Source organism: Lagopus leucura, unplaced genomic scaffold (genome assembly GCF_019238085.1).
Source record: "Lagopus leucura isolate 7727_CA_CO unplaced genomic scaffold, USGS_WTPT01 Super-Scaffold_100159, whole genome shotgun sequence".
NCBI lineage: Eukaryota > Metazoa > Chordata > Aves > Galliformes > Phasianidae > Lagopus > Lagopus leucura.
The window spans coordinates 14,713,299-14,727,745 of NW_024962335.1; the positions used below are offsets into that span (position 1 = coordinate 14,713,299).

Sequence of the window (14,447 nt, forward strand, 5' to 3'; positions counted from 1 at the left end):
GAAAGAAGCCCTGGCATCCTTGCGGGGAGATCTGTGATGCAGCAACATAGTGATGTTCCTTCCAGCCAAGAATGATATTCTGTAATAATTTCTTTGCTTTTGAACCTGAAATCAGATATGTAATAAAGTTGTGGTCTGAGTGTAAACCATGATTCTGGAGCAGAATTGCTTTACTACTGAATGATCCTGTACCACAGCTACTACTGCTGGTTGGCTGTGATCTCCAGGATGTTCATAGTTCAGTGATTTTAAGGTCTCAGTTGCAAAGACATTTTTAGTATGGATGGACAGTATCTTTTTAGCTTTCTGCTCTGTGCAAACTAAGTCAGACTGTTCTGCTCTTTGACTGTGCAGAGTCCTGAGTTAAACTAGAGAGTCAGGAAATTCTAGTACTACGCGCTCCTGTAGTTGAGGAGCTGAGCTTGGAGAAATCATTGTGAAAACAGATCTGAAAACAAGCATCATTCTTGGGTTGCAGTTGAAATCATACAGTGGCCAAGGCTTGTCTTTCTATCATGATTTGTTTGGTTACTGCTATCTCTTCTTAAAAGGTAGATTATTTTTTCCTCCTCATGTTAATGGTGACAGAGTGGAGGCTTAGAAAAAGTTTACTACCATATTATATTAAACTATGTTCTTTCTTGATATTAAGTATTAAAGTTTCAGACTTTCCTTCTTTTGAGCTTGAAAGGAAAAAATGAGGAAGCATCTTATTTACTTATTTCTCTCTGTCTGCAACCATACTACTGTCCAGATAGATCTCCATTCCTGCAATAGTGTTGCTTACAGCCCTGCTGCCTGGAAGCTTCTAGAAAGCTTTAGTTATCAGACCACTAACAGAATTTTCCTTGAGCCACAGCACATATTGAGTGAAGATATAAAAGAAGGTGTCAATCCTACGGGTCCTGTGAGCAATTAGCACAGTTGCAAAGCAGGATTCATTTGTGCTGTCATCTTACTAGCTAGTTTCTCTATTATAGATAGGACTATTTTCTTGTAACTCATTGAGAAACAGTAAATTTGGTAGCATTTGGGAACTGCTGTAATTGTTCCTTTAAGGTGGTTTCTGAGGAGGATGCTGAGTCTGAATTTATTCAGAATCCTTCCCTCAAGGCATGGTACCATAGAATCATAGCATCATGGAATGGGTTGGATTGGTAGGGACCTTAAAGCCCACCCAGTCCCAACCCTTGCCATGAGCAGACCTGCCATCCCCCACCTGAGGCTGCCCAGGGCCCCATCCAACCTGGCTTTGAATGCCTCCAGAAATGCACTGAGAAGTCTGATACAGTGGGGAAGATTTGCAACTCAAGCAAATTCAGGCAGTATGGAAGCGAAGGGAGCCTTAGGTTTGTTTCCGTGGCGTGTTCCATGTAAGAGAGGGAAGAGCTTGGTGAGGGAGAGTATGACGTTTTCCTTCAAAATGCTGTTTCTGTTTTAATAACTTTAGAAGTGGAGCATATTAGCAATGGAATGTTTATCTAAATAAAGAATTACAATTTAATTATCTTTTATTTCACTGTGCTGTCTTTATGGCATCAAACTTCCCTCTAATATGGTAAAAATGTCAATGGCCATGAGCTTCCAGAACTGGAAGACTGCAAAGCTGCAATCCTCTTACAAAATAAAAAGCCGACTATCATGGAGTAAACTCCTTATAACCCCACTTCAACAGTATTTTAAATTAACATTTGAAATACTGGCTAAGATATATAGCTTTTGTCTTTAAGTTATTATTATTTTGAGTTTGGTGAAAAATCTTTCTTAAAGGATGGATGCTACACTGGCACAGAGCCAAAGGGAAAGCTTTACAGCAGAAATTGTTCGTTGACTCTATGACTGCAAGTGTGGAAAAGCAGAAAGAATTAGATAACATTAATTGAAGAAACACAGCAAAGCCAAGGCACAGGATTGGTGTATAAACAGCTTTAACTGTATGTATTCATCTCGGTTGCTCTGAAAACAAACAGAAGATTACTGGGATAAGATTAACTGTAACAAATGCAAGAAACTGTATGAAGCGGTTGGAAAAGCTTTTTATAGTATAGCAGTTAAATCTAGTTAATTGTGTTTGATTTTTGTTTTCGTAATTATTTCCATTGTTCCACCAAACTCCTGCTGGATATCCGACATGGTCGAGCTGTCATGCAATAAATGGAAGAAGAAGAAAAAAAAAAAATAATTGAAACTGAATACCAGTATGATTAGTGTTGTGTTACATGCTTTAATATATGTGCTGCTCATATTGGTTGAGAGCTGCCTCATGCTTAGCTGAGGAGATAATCCTTGATTTAAAACAAAGCAACCGCTCTGACAAGGTAATGTGGTTAATGGAAGCGTTTAACCATATGCAAAGATAATGAAAGGCTTTCAGCTCACTGTTGCCGAGTAGTAAGGAGGTCATGAGTAAGCTTTTGCAATGAGAAACCCAATTTATTTTAATTCCCACTGCGACCTCTCACACAGGCATTGTCCAGGCTCTTAGCCTTTTATAGCATGGTTAATAACAATCAAGCTGGCCTGAGGTTGCTGTGTTACTGACTTTTGATCTGTACATGTGCAGTAGGTTTTATGACTCTTGAATTTCAGAAGTGTAGAGCATCTGGCTGACAGCACGACATACATGATGGCATGCCTACAGTCGACTGCTGTGGCTATTATTTATTTCATCAGATTTCTAAAAAATAATGACATCACACCTGTGGAGCATATTCAGTACATTAAAAATTGTAGATGAACACCCTGAATGTATATGACATCTGTGTATCTGTGGTAGAGGCAGAAAATCTGATTTTGCCTGGAAGAGTGGAGACCGTGTTTCAAACTGTTTATCTTGAGCTACAAACATTGGACAATAAATTAAGAGAATCATAGAATCATTAAAGTTGGAAAAGGCCTCTAAGATCATCTGGTCCTACTGCCAGCCCATCCCTGTGATGCTCACTGTGTCCCTCAGTGCCACATCCACACGGTTACGGAACACCTCCAGGGACAGTGAGTGACTCCATCACCTCCCTGGAGGATCCATTGGCTATTTGGTAGTTGGACTGTCTCAGCTACAATAAACTGCTTTTAAGACCCCTCGACAAGTAAGAGTGTGGAGGACCAGAGGATGCCGTGGGAGGGGTCTTAAACGCAGCAGTGAGCTGATGTGACAGAAAGGAGCACAATGCTGCCCTGTTCCATGCTCAGCCATTGCTCAGCCAGCGTTGTCACTTTCCTTTCATGACAGACCAGACATCAAGCTGAAACCTGATGAATTGAAAGAAAAACTCATTTAAGAACTGCATTATCTTCTTTCAATTTGTATGCTGGCATGTTAGGTAAAAAAAAAAATAAAAGTAAAATGTATGAAAAATAAATGATTGAGTAAAATCTTCCCTTTTAAACTGAGCATTTTCTTTACCATTCATGGACCTTTCATAGAATTGCTTATGAAGATTTTGCACATGATGCATTGTCTAGTTGCAAAAAAATATTCAGTAGATGTGGTGATTATATTCTCTGGAAACTAGTATCTAAGACTCAAGAAGCATTTCACTGCTTCTGGAACTTGGGAAGGTAGGTGGAAACTTCCTTTAAAATAGCTTGTGAATCTTTTCTCCTTTAAAGCACTACAAAATGAAGTACGTCAGCATTTACTAGGGTGATCCATCACACGCTTACTTGCCATTCCAGGAATTTTCCCAAATATCTTCCTAGTGAGCTGAAAGATGTGCATGAACATACAGAATGATACGACTGTGGTTTTTGGTTTGTTTTTTTTTTTTTTTTTTGATTAATTACAGTTTGCAAAAGACTGAATGTCCCACACTCCTGCCTTTCTGTTGCAACTGAATTGAGAATTCAGTGTTACTCCTTATACTTTCTTAACTTTCTAGGGTGTTTTACGTTCATGGGACAGAAAATATAGATTTCATCCTTCTCATTGACCTATTGACCTCAACTCTTTGAAAGAGTAGATAATAGCACGACAAGAGGAAATGGTTTTAAGGTGAAGGAGGGAAGTTTTAAGTTGGATATCAGGGAGGAATTCTTTACTATGAGAGTGGTGAGGTGCTGGAACAGGCTGCCCAGAGAGTTTGTGGATGCCCCATCCCTGGAGGTGTTCAAGGCCAGATTGGATGGGGCCCTGGGCAGCCTGGTCTAGTATTAGATAGGGAGGTTGGTGGCCCTGCTTGAGGTGGGGGGGGTTGGAGCTTCATGATCCTGGAGGTCCCTTGCAACCCAAACCATTCTGTGGTTCTATTCAGGAAGCTCATTTTCTTGGCTATTTAAAAGAATATGTAAGAAAAACTGATTGTGTTTTTAATACACAGCCTGAGGATGAATTAGTGCACTAGCACTACTATAATTCAGACTGTGTAGCCTGGGTGCCATTATCCTGAAAATTTGTACCACCTTTGTAACAGCATCATTTCAGGAACATTCAGTGTTGATTCTCTGGGCTTCATAGGTATTGTTGGTAGGAGCAGCATATGACTAAAGCACCCTGCATTGCAAAATGTTGCTACTGGAGAGTAACCCTGCTTGTGAGTTAATTACTTCAAAGATTATTTTCGTATGTATTGATTGATGCTAATGGCGCACTCCATGATGTTATAGAGATGGAGAAATATATAATTTCTACTTCAAGTAAATGATTTTGTGTAGTAGTTTGCAACATATATACAAATAGCAAGTGTGGAACACAAAACCCAGGAGAATTATCTGTGCTTTCAAGTAGTCATGTAAAGGAATCTCTTCAGAGTAGTTGTAGCCGCTGTGTGATGTAAGGAAAAGAAATGAAATGTAATCGCTATCCAAATTAAGTGAATAAAGTTAAGAATCCTCCACAATTTATCTACTAAATGTGTGTCTCTGTCTAGCAGAGTGTCTTTAATATCACAGCTGTTCATATTAAGTCTGTCCACATATTTTTTGCAGAATCTCTATGGTGAGGCATTCACTCAGGTGAAAAGCTGACACAATGGAATGCTTTTTGTGCTGGCTCTGGACAAATTATATTCCATTTTATCAATTCCAAGGTCAGAAGTGCTGCCATGTCTCTTAAACTGTAGTTTAAGAGGTTTTTTTTCTAGTAACGTAGGCTCTGTTGAACATTTGAGGAAGGGCTGTAAGTTTCTCTGATTACTGCAGCCTGATATCCCCAGCCGCCAAGTTGTCTCAACTTTCTTCTCCTGTCTATAATTCTCTTTTTTGCTGTAATTGGATTTCAGAATTGACTTTCAGGGCAATATATGCAGAGTTGTTGAGCACAGACATAATTTAGAGGCACACAGTAGTTATTGTTAATATTGTTAAAATATTGTTGAACTTTGTAGAAATGCTTTAATTACTGATTTCAGTTACAGTGCTAGTTTAAGGATGAACCAAAGGTTCCTGTTAGGAAATTCCTTGTTCTGTTTCTGTCTATTCCTCTTTCTCTATCATGTTTGCACACCAATTTTTAAAATTAGGAAACAGAAGCCCTTTCACACAAAGTCTGGACTGAACTTTTTCAACTTAATGATTCCCTTTCCTTTTCCAACTCTCTAGTTTAACACCAGCCCCTTTCCTTTTCCAACTCCTCAAGTTTAACACCAGCCTTTCTGTACTTGCTTTCCTTTAAATACATATATATATATAAATATATATATAAAGCAAGGTATGTAAAACATGTGCTCTGCATGTCTGCACTGGTGTAGGAATATTCATTTTCCTGTGAGTAAATATCAATAGATTATTCTGCCATCTGAGCATGTGAAATGCATAACAATTATTTTAAATACATTAAGATCCTATTTTTGCGCATAAAAATGATGATGCTCTTCAGAATCTCCTTTTATTATAGCATACAGCGTGAAGGTCCTCATACCACCTGTTTGTGACTAGGGAATCTTCCTTGCCTATTTTTCTTTCCCTTCTCTTTCATAAGTTCATCTGCATTGAGCATTTAGCAAACTGATCATTTTAACAGCACCCCTCGCCCCCTAGACTTTACCTTTCATTCATTCTTCAATCACTGTCTTGAGTTCATGACCACCTGCAGCCAGCTCATTGATTCAGTGGTGTGACTTTTGCTCTTTGGAAGCAGGTGAAGGAATGTGCGTGGATTTCTCTTATCTGTCCAGGAGCATCACCGCACATAGGCATCAAAGAATCAAGAATGTCTTTAGAGTAAATGAGAAGCGAGTACATGACAAATAGAGGTGACAATTCTTTGTGAGATCAGCTCAGTGTGTGTTTAGATGTTACGATGTGTTCTGTTGATGGTCCTGTAGGGGACTTCTAAAACTTGCTTTATTATTAAGTAGTTATGGGTAACAGTGAAATGAGTACTGCTTTGCAATTGCAGTAACACAGTTTTTGGCTTTCATCTTCTAACTCTTTAGGAATACTGGCATAGTCCTCATTTCTGTAGAGAGATAAGCTGTTGAAACATGTTTTCCTTTCCTTTTCAGGGAGTAATATGTGGGAGGCTGTGGACTATTTGCTTCCGACATAGGAACAGCACTGGGTTGGGAATCTGAAACTCCTGAGAGAATGCTGGGAATCTGCAGAGGGAGGCGGAAATTCCTGGCTGCCTCTCTGACCGTCCTCTTCGTGCCAGCCATAACGTGGATTTATCTGTTTGCTGGGAGTTTTGAAGGTAGGAGGGGAGTAATGGCTGGGTAAAAGCGTGTGTTGAATGATTTGCATTGGAGCAGGCAGACGTACATCAGGCATCGCTGGTTTTATTTAAATAAAGCCGGTTTGATTTGTGTAGGAAAATGGCTCCCAACATGCAGACTTCAACAAAGAGCTTTCCTTACTGTGTTCTCACTGCTGAGGAGCAGGTAATTGCTGTTCAGTTTTCCTCTAGTCCTTGAACTTAAATGCGACCAAAACTCCGATTTTCCCTAATTTATTTGACCTCTGTGTTTTCTGATTCCTAAAGGTGGATCTATCTTGTACACTGTAAGATTTCATTTCCACTAAAATTATTGTCTTATTTTCAGTTCTGCTCTTAATACTGTTTAGAAATGTTTAAAAAGGTATGAATTATAAAAAAATATGTATTCTGGGCACTTTTTACACAACTCCTGTTTTTATGGATGTGTGTGTGAGTCTTCGTATGTATGGATGGTATGGGTCATGGAGTTTAATTTTGTGGTATGAAGCAGGAAGTGTATCTATCTTCAGTAAAGACCAGGAAAACATGTACCTAGTATGGTTCTGTATGTTGTGAATTCTGCTAGGTGGGGGTCACTCATCTGCAGGCTGTCTCTTGTCCAGTGGCCTCATGGCCTGAGTGAGCCTCTACTCACTGAAACAAGAAACAGGTTCTTAGTTTGTGGAATGGGAGGTGGTGTGGTGGAACTACACTCCGTGAAGTAAACATTGCAGTAAAGAAATCATGAGACAAGGGCTTATACTCAGTGCATCCCTTAGTGCATGGAGGGTTAACAAAACTTTCAGAGTGCTAGGTTTGCCCAGCACTGCCATCTTCTAACCATTCTCCACACCTACAGTGGTAATGCTGCATTGCCCTCTGTGTCTGCAACCATGACCCATGCAATGATCCATGATTGTTGTTGTTTCGGGAATGAGTGTGTGGGCTTGGAGGTCAAAATGGAAATAGGTGTAGCCCTGCCATGCAGATTTTGGTGAGTGTGGCATGCAGGCTCTTCTTCATTGCTGGTGAAAATGCATTGCTAATAGTGGTTACTGTGTTGAAAAATAGCGTTTTGTAGCTGACAATTTCCTCTCTCGAACAGTTATGATCTTTGTATCAATTGTAGTTTCCATGCAAACAAATAGGATGCATTACTTTCAGAGCAACCTAAGTATAACTGTATCACATTTCCTAAAAAGTGCTTAAATATACACAGCCTGAACAATACCTGGCTGAGCAGCTAGCAGAGTGCCTGGGAAGTGTTCAATCTGGGACTTGCTGTGCAGCTAGTCTGCTTTCACCATACAGAGCAGCCAGTATGTCATTGTGAATACCCCCGAGATGTTCTGTTTTCATTTGGGGTGTTCTTCTGCAAAAGAAGACAAGAAAATAATTGTATTACTTCTGAGTCTTCTTCCTGCACAGGAGCTATGTCCAGGTACTGTCCAGGTTCTGTCCATTTGCTACTAACACTATGCCCTGTTTTAAAAGCTGAATTCTACGAAATGTTTTATGGGTTTCCAATTTAGTTATATATAAATACCAACGTGGCTGAAACCTGCAAGCACATGAGGCTGTTTTCTTGCCATTTGCCTTGTGTGAAGACTATTAGTTCTGGCCACTGCCTCTGTGCTTATTTTGCCAGAAGGATGAACACAAAAAATCAATGAATACCTGAGGCATATTTCTTTATAAAATCAGTTTGAATCCAGGTCCCTGTGGGTGGCCATTGGATGTTACACCTGGGACAGCTCTCCTTCCTCTGCATTTTTCAAGCAGAGATCTTCAAATTTGTGTATGTATATCAACTTGCAGCCATATAACAGGTAGTTTTTATAATCAGACCTGAAACAAGCAGTACTTTGCCTTTTCAGCTGTGTATCTGATGAACTTTTTTCTGTTCTTGAAGGAGTTCAGTGCAGTTAGGTGAGGTTAGAAAATGTTGTGTCCCTTATTACTTGTTACTAAGCAGCTTTTTGTTGCTTTTATTTTGTTTTTTAAAGATAGAGCATTTCATTTCTGTCAGTAGCCATGTTATTTTGGCAAGCTTAAAAACCATTTCTTAGTTATCTTAACATGAGGAAAGGCATTTCATCCTTTTAAAAATTGTTCAAACACAAAAACTGTTCAGCTTACAGTCTGATAAATTTTAAAATTCATTGTTTTAAATGTCAAGCAAGCTTCTTTTATGTAATCCTGGCTGAGCAATTTGTGCTTGGTTTCAAAACAAAATTGGATTCCAAGTTAAATTACAAGTAAGGGCATCTAAAGATTTTTAGTGCATATTGCTTACATCTCTGAATTAGTTGTATGTCAGGTATAAATATTTGCTTATGCAAATTTATTTGGTTACTTAAAATTCTGCCTCAATGGGCAGTAACTCTGTGAGCTCATTCTAGAATGAAACACTTATGGGATTCACATAAAACTGAAAATATATGGGGTGCTGGCTGCGTATTTGAACGGTAACGATCTAGCAGTCAGAACAGTGCTGATTTTGTTTGATTTTTAAAAGCTGAGCAAATGCAGCCCTCACCTTTTTGTTTTTAGAAGAATATTATGCTGCCTTATTGTAATGACTATTTTAATTGTGTCCACAATTGTAAATGGAGTACTGCTTTAAATTCCTGCGTGTAAAATCCTTTGTTTTTACAGAGGGCTCAATGCAGATCTTGAAATTTGCTTCTACATGCTATTTGAGGTGACTTAAAGCTCTCAGTGTGAATTAATCTTAAATGAAACCAGGGAGCAAAGCACATTACTGATTAAGAAGCCTTGCACTGGAAAAGGGCTGCAAGCAATGCAAAGTTATTAACTCTTTCCGTTATCTCTCTGTGGCTGTTTATTTTACTTTATTCTATTTTACTATTTGGCTGAGGGGTGATCAAATCTTAATTTATTGGTTGAAAACTGGGGTAAGTTAAAATATTTATTTAACCAAATAATAAGTAGCATTTTCCTAAGCTTGTACATTAATGGCCAGACAGTTGAAGCTGTTCTTCAATTTATCTGACTTCTTGGTTTTTTGCACCACTTTGGTCTGCATGATTAGTTTATGTATTAATGTCTTTATGTGTTAATGCATACTTGAGTAAAAAATGCCCCAACAGCATGGTACTTTGATTTGAAACAAGCAGGAGCAGAGAGTCCTCTGCAGCTTCTGGCACTAGGTGTCTGTGATTAAACACAGGTGCTGCTAGGAGTTTTCTTTTCAGTTCCTCTGGGTTCAGGTTCAAGTAAATGGTTCTTGTTACACTTTTCTCCACTGGATTAAAGGAACAGCCTTACTGAATTCTTAAGGTTGGAAGGGATTCCAGATGCTCTCTGGTTGAACTTATTTAAACAGGATCAGGTCAGATGACTTTATCCAGTCATATCTTGAAAACCTCCAAGGATGGAAACACAGCATGGCTGCTCTGAGCCACTTGTGCCACTGTTGACTGTCTGCTGGACTGCCATCAAGTGGGAGTTTCTTGCTGTATCTGTTTTGAACTTCCTTTGTTTATGGCTGGTGGTTGATGTCCCTCATCCTACACAGTGCATTTCTGTGCAGAGCCTGGTTCCATCTTCTTGCATCTGCTATAGGAACTGGAGCCATGCAGTACGTCCCCTGGATCACCTCCAGGCTGAACAACCTTGGCTCTCTTGGGGCAAGCAAGCAATTCAGCAAACAGCTTTGTAGGCCTACTTTGTTAATGTCTGTAAAAGCTGGACACAATATGCCAGATGTGGTCCAGTGAGTATCAAGTCATTTCCCTCAGCCTCTTTGCTGTGTTCTTGTTGATTGTTCCCAGCTTGCATTGCTGTCCAGGCATACTCCTGGGTCATACATAACGCAGTGTCCAGCAAGACCCCAAGTCCTCCCAGAAGGTGTAGCCCCCAACTTGGATAGAGGAATTCTGTGGGAAACATTAAAAAAAATTGCATCTACTGGTCTCTCATATTCACAGCTATAATCACTACGTCGCAGAAAGCAGTCAGGTTGGACATACGTGATTTACCCTTGGTAAATCCATACTAATTTCACTGTCAAGGCTCAGTGTGTTTCCTTTTACAGGTACTTACATAGAGCAGTTGAATCACTTCTCAGTTGTTTTTTTTTCTTTGCACTGAGCTAAACTAGTTGAGCTAGCTGAGTTGTCATGGCAAAGAATTTTGTAGTCTTCTTCTTTCTGCAGTTGTTTGTTTGTTTGTTTCAGAGCATTGGAAGCAAATGACTCTTCAGTACTTGTATCTGCAATGCTGCATCCTAAAGTTATTTTTTCTTGATGCGATTAACAATTACATTACTGCTTCGTTTTCATATATCTAGGGACTTCAGTTATTAGTTTGCCATAGCATAGCGGTGAGTCCACATTTAAAAACCTTTAAGCACTTTATTAGTAGGTCTATAAGGTAAAATATACCCCAATGTTATCAGTTCCGTTGGTGTGCTTTTTAAATAGCCTGCAAGTCTGTAGAAAGAAATTTTGTTTTCATTTTGTTTTTTGTTTCTGTTATCAGAAATGATGATGTCTGCTGTGAAAGTAGTTCTTATTTTATTGTGTTTGCCCACAACATCAGAGGTGGATGTTGGCAGTGTGGTAGTAGAGGTTGAATCTTCCCACCAATATCTCATTACTTTTTGTTGTCATGTGACAGATGGCAGCAGGGGCAGTCTGACAAAACGGTGTCCGACATGGAAATGCGTATGAAACGAAGGTGTGTCATTGAATTCCTCCATGTGGAGAAAATGGAACCCACTGAAATTCATTGATGCTTGCTGAACGTTTATGGAAGACCACGCAGTGGATGTGAGCACACTAAGGCGATGGGTAGTGTGTTTCTGCCATGGTTACGGCAATTTGAAAGACAATCCAAGCTCTGTGCAGCCCCGTGGATTTTTATGAGTGCAGCATGCAGGCTTGTTTATCAAAGGTAAAAATGCATAGCCAGTGGTGGCGACTATGTTGAAAAATACTGTTTTGTAGTTGTCTGTTGCAGTTTCCATGGAAATAAATAGGAGGCGTTACTTTCAGAACTACCTATGTGCAAAGCAGCCTCCTGCATCGCAGCTGTCACTCAAACACTGCCTTGAAATATTTATTGGAGGTTTCATTATCCAAGCTGTGACAGCAGTAGCTACTAAAAGCCTCATTAATCAAGTATAAATGTCTATTAAGGTTGTGAACTAGAATATTAAAGAGGATTTTGAATGTTATATAGCCTTAGAATGTACCTGGTTACTGTTGTTGTTTTTAACGATGCACAAGGGCGGCATAATTTCAGTTATCAGTTACTTTGAATGAAAAAGCTAATTGGTCCAATATTCTTAAATTACATTCAAAAGGCAAAGAAATAGAGTGGGTAGGATTGAGTGCGTTTAGAACAGAGAAGGGGAAACTGAAGTAATATGTAATGAATTTTCATTAGGAAGAAAACAGCAATTTCACTAACCAACAGTCGCTTCAGAAATGGCATCATTTTCGCATATATGTTGCAGTTTACCATCCCCTTTATTGTGGAGGTCAAGTAAAATGGATACTTGAAGTGTAAGTTGACATCACTGATTCCTCAGAGGAGTGTCCACTGTGGCTTTGCGCCCTCTGCACGTTTACCATTACGTCCATCTGACGAGATGAAAATACACTGGAGTTACCAGTCTTTGTGTGGCGGGATCCGCTTGAAGTTGGAAGCCCTGAAATGTCTGTTCAGGGCTTCTGTTTAGAAAATGTATCACAGCAAAGGAAGAATCAATAATGTAACTTACAGATGAAAACTGGAGGAGAGGTTGTTTGAGATCATGTAGGGTGTCTTTGAGAGAGATGAAGTTGAGTGTGTTTTTCGTTAGCTTCTGGACTAGAATTTTAAGATCAAGAGGTCTTCCTTCTTTCCTACTTTCCCGTATTGTCCTCTTTTCACTCATGTGTTGGGCAGCTGTCATTCCCTGATAGAAACTGTACTTCAGTCCAAGCAGTCTGTAGGGGTGATTGAAACCAGAGTTGGGCAAACACCTCATAAAATACAATAAAGTGAAATGAAGGAAGGCTGCAAATACTCATCTTAGTATTTAAATGGGTTGACTTTGATGCTGTTCATACTCTTTTTGTGTATGCTTTCCATAAATATTCTAGTGAATATGTTAATTGGGAAGACTGTCTAACAGGAACAATGAATATCCAGTTTTAATATTCATGGGAGGCAGATTTTGAAGTCATATTTGTGAATACTTGAATCAGACAACTGATTCTAGGAGTTCAGCTTTCTACAGTTAAGCGCCAGAAGTTTATCACATGATCTGTGTGCGTGATGAAAACTGCTTGAATTTTTAATGCTTGCAATAGATTGCTCATAGCAAGAGGCAAATAAGTAATTAATTGCTAAAATGTTTATCAGATACTTGCAAACGATGAACAAATATTAGAAAATAATCCTTTCACAGACAATGTAATCAGAAAGAGGCAAAATCTGAAATTGCATTTTTTCATTACGATTTGCACAGTTTGCTTGAATTTTATCCCTTGTGTGTCTCAACAGGATTAAGCAAGAAAATTTAATCCAATGTCCATTTAAAGTACAAGTTTCAAGCTCTGTATTGATCCTGTCTTTTTAATAAAGTTCTGAGAAAGGAGGTCCTGAAAGAATGCCTCTGCTTATAATAAGGATATTGCTATGGTAAAAGAGCCAGAACAGGACATCAGGAGATGTATTTTAGTTAAGATTGGCTTACTGTCTACCCCTTCTTGAATGCTGCTCCTGTGCGTATTTCCATCCTGGAGAGGTTTACTTCTCTCCTGTTATTTTTTTAGGAGATATGCTGACAGTTGTCACTTCAGCATTCTCTTTATCTCAGCTGCAATCAAGATATCTTCTTTAGTCAGTGGTTTTTACTAGCAGATCCCTACAGTGTAAAATCAGTCACCACAGTAAAGACCTCATGATTGCACTGAGTTGTGTTGCGCTATCCTGGGAAACTTCTCTTTCAATGGAACTCTTGTGATTTGGATGCATGGAGTACTAACAACGATTGGTTGAAGTGTGCTTTTGACCACAAGGTCTCTGCTGTGAAATTGGTGAATCTGATTCTTTGCTCATCATTTTTAGCATACAAATTCAGTATCACCAAAAATAGGTTCTGCTTTACGGATATGAGAACTCTTGCCTGCACATCTTGCAAGAAAATAAAACTAAGAAGCAAATATGAAAAAATAATAACCTTTTCTCCCTGTTGTATAAAGAAACATTGCTTTTGAGCAATGACTGGAAAGATGAAGTAGTTTGTATGGCAAAGCAAGAATGGCCTTACTCAGAGAAAGTGAGCCAAAGTGCAGCATGGCCATGAGAAACCTCTTGGAGTAAAAAGGAGTTGTGATGCCTATCTGGTTTTCTTCTTTATCCCTCTTTCAAGTAAAGTAAATGCTTGTGTTCCTGCAATACACTTTAACCTTAACAAATAAGGTCCACTGAAAGCTCAACATCCAAATGCTGGTGTCAGTGCTGTTTCCTCCTTAGCTTGCTAGAAATTCCCATTCTTAAACCAATACATTTTAGTCTCAGGAAATGCCATGTAACTTGCAAAATTGATCACTTGTTTTGTCATGATGTTGTATCAGATAAAGCAAGCCCAATATTGTTTCTTTGAATAACATTACATTACATAGACAATTGTTCACTTTCAATACCTTTCCTCTCTCTCTTTTTTTTTTTTTTAAGGATATGCTTATTTTTTCGTAAGAGTAAAGTAAGCTGTAAGGTTACTTTCTTTCCTCTCCATGCACCACTTGGTTGGATGGATTTTTTTTTTTTTTTTTTTTTTTGGGGGGGGGGGGGG

The 14,447-nt window shown here is 39.0% G+C and overlaps 1 protein-coding gene across 2 annotated transcripts in view; it reads left to right on the forward strand.

Moving 5' to 3' along the window:
* LARGE1 (LARGE xylosyl- and glucuronyltransferase 1) overlaps positions 1-14,447 on the forward strand; it is a 277,571-nt gene that overhangs the window by 72,928 nt on the left and 190,196 nt on the right. For both annotated transcript variants that reach the window (XM_042889480.1, XM_042889481.1), the window contains one exon: positions 6,444-6,631. In XM_042889480.1, coding sequence (XP_042745414.1) covers positions 6,526-6,631 — 106 coding nt within the window. In that variant the 5' untranslated portion in view covers positions 6,444-6,525. The remainder of the gene's footprint in view (positions 1-6,443; positions 6,632-14,447) is intronic.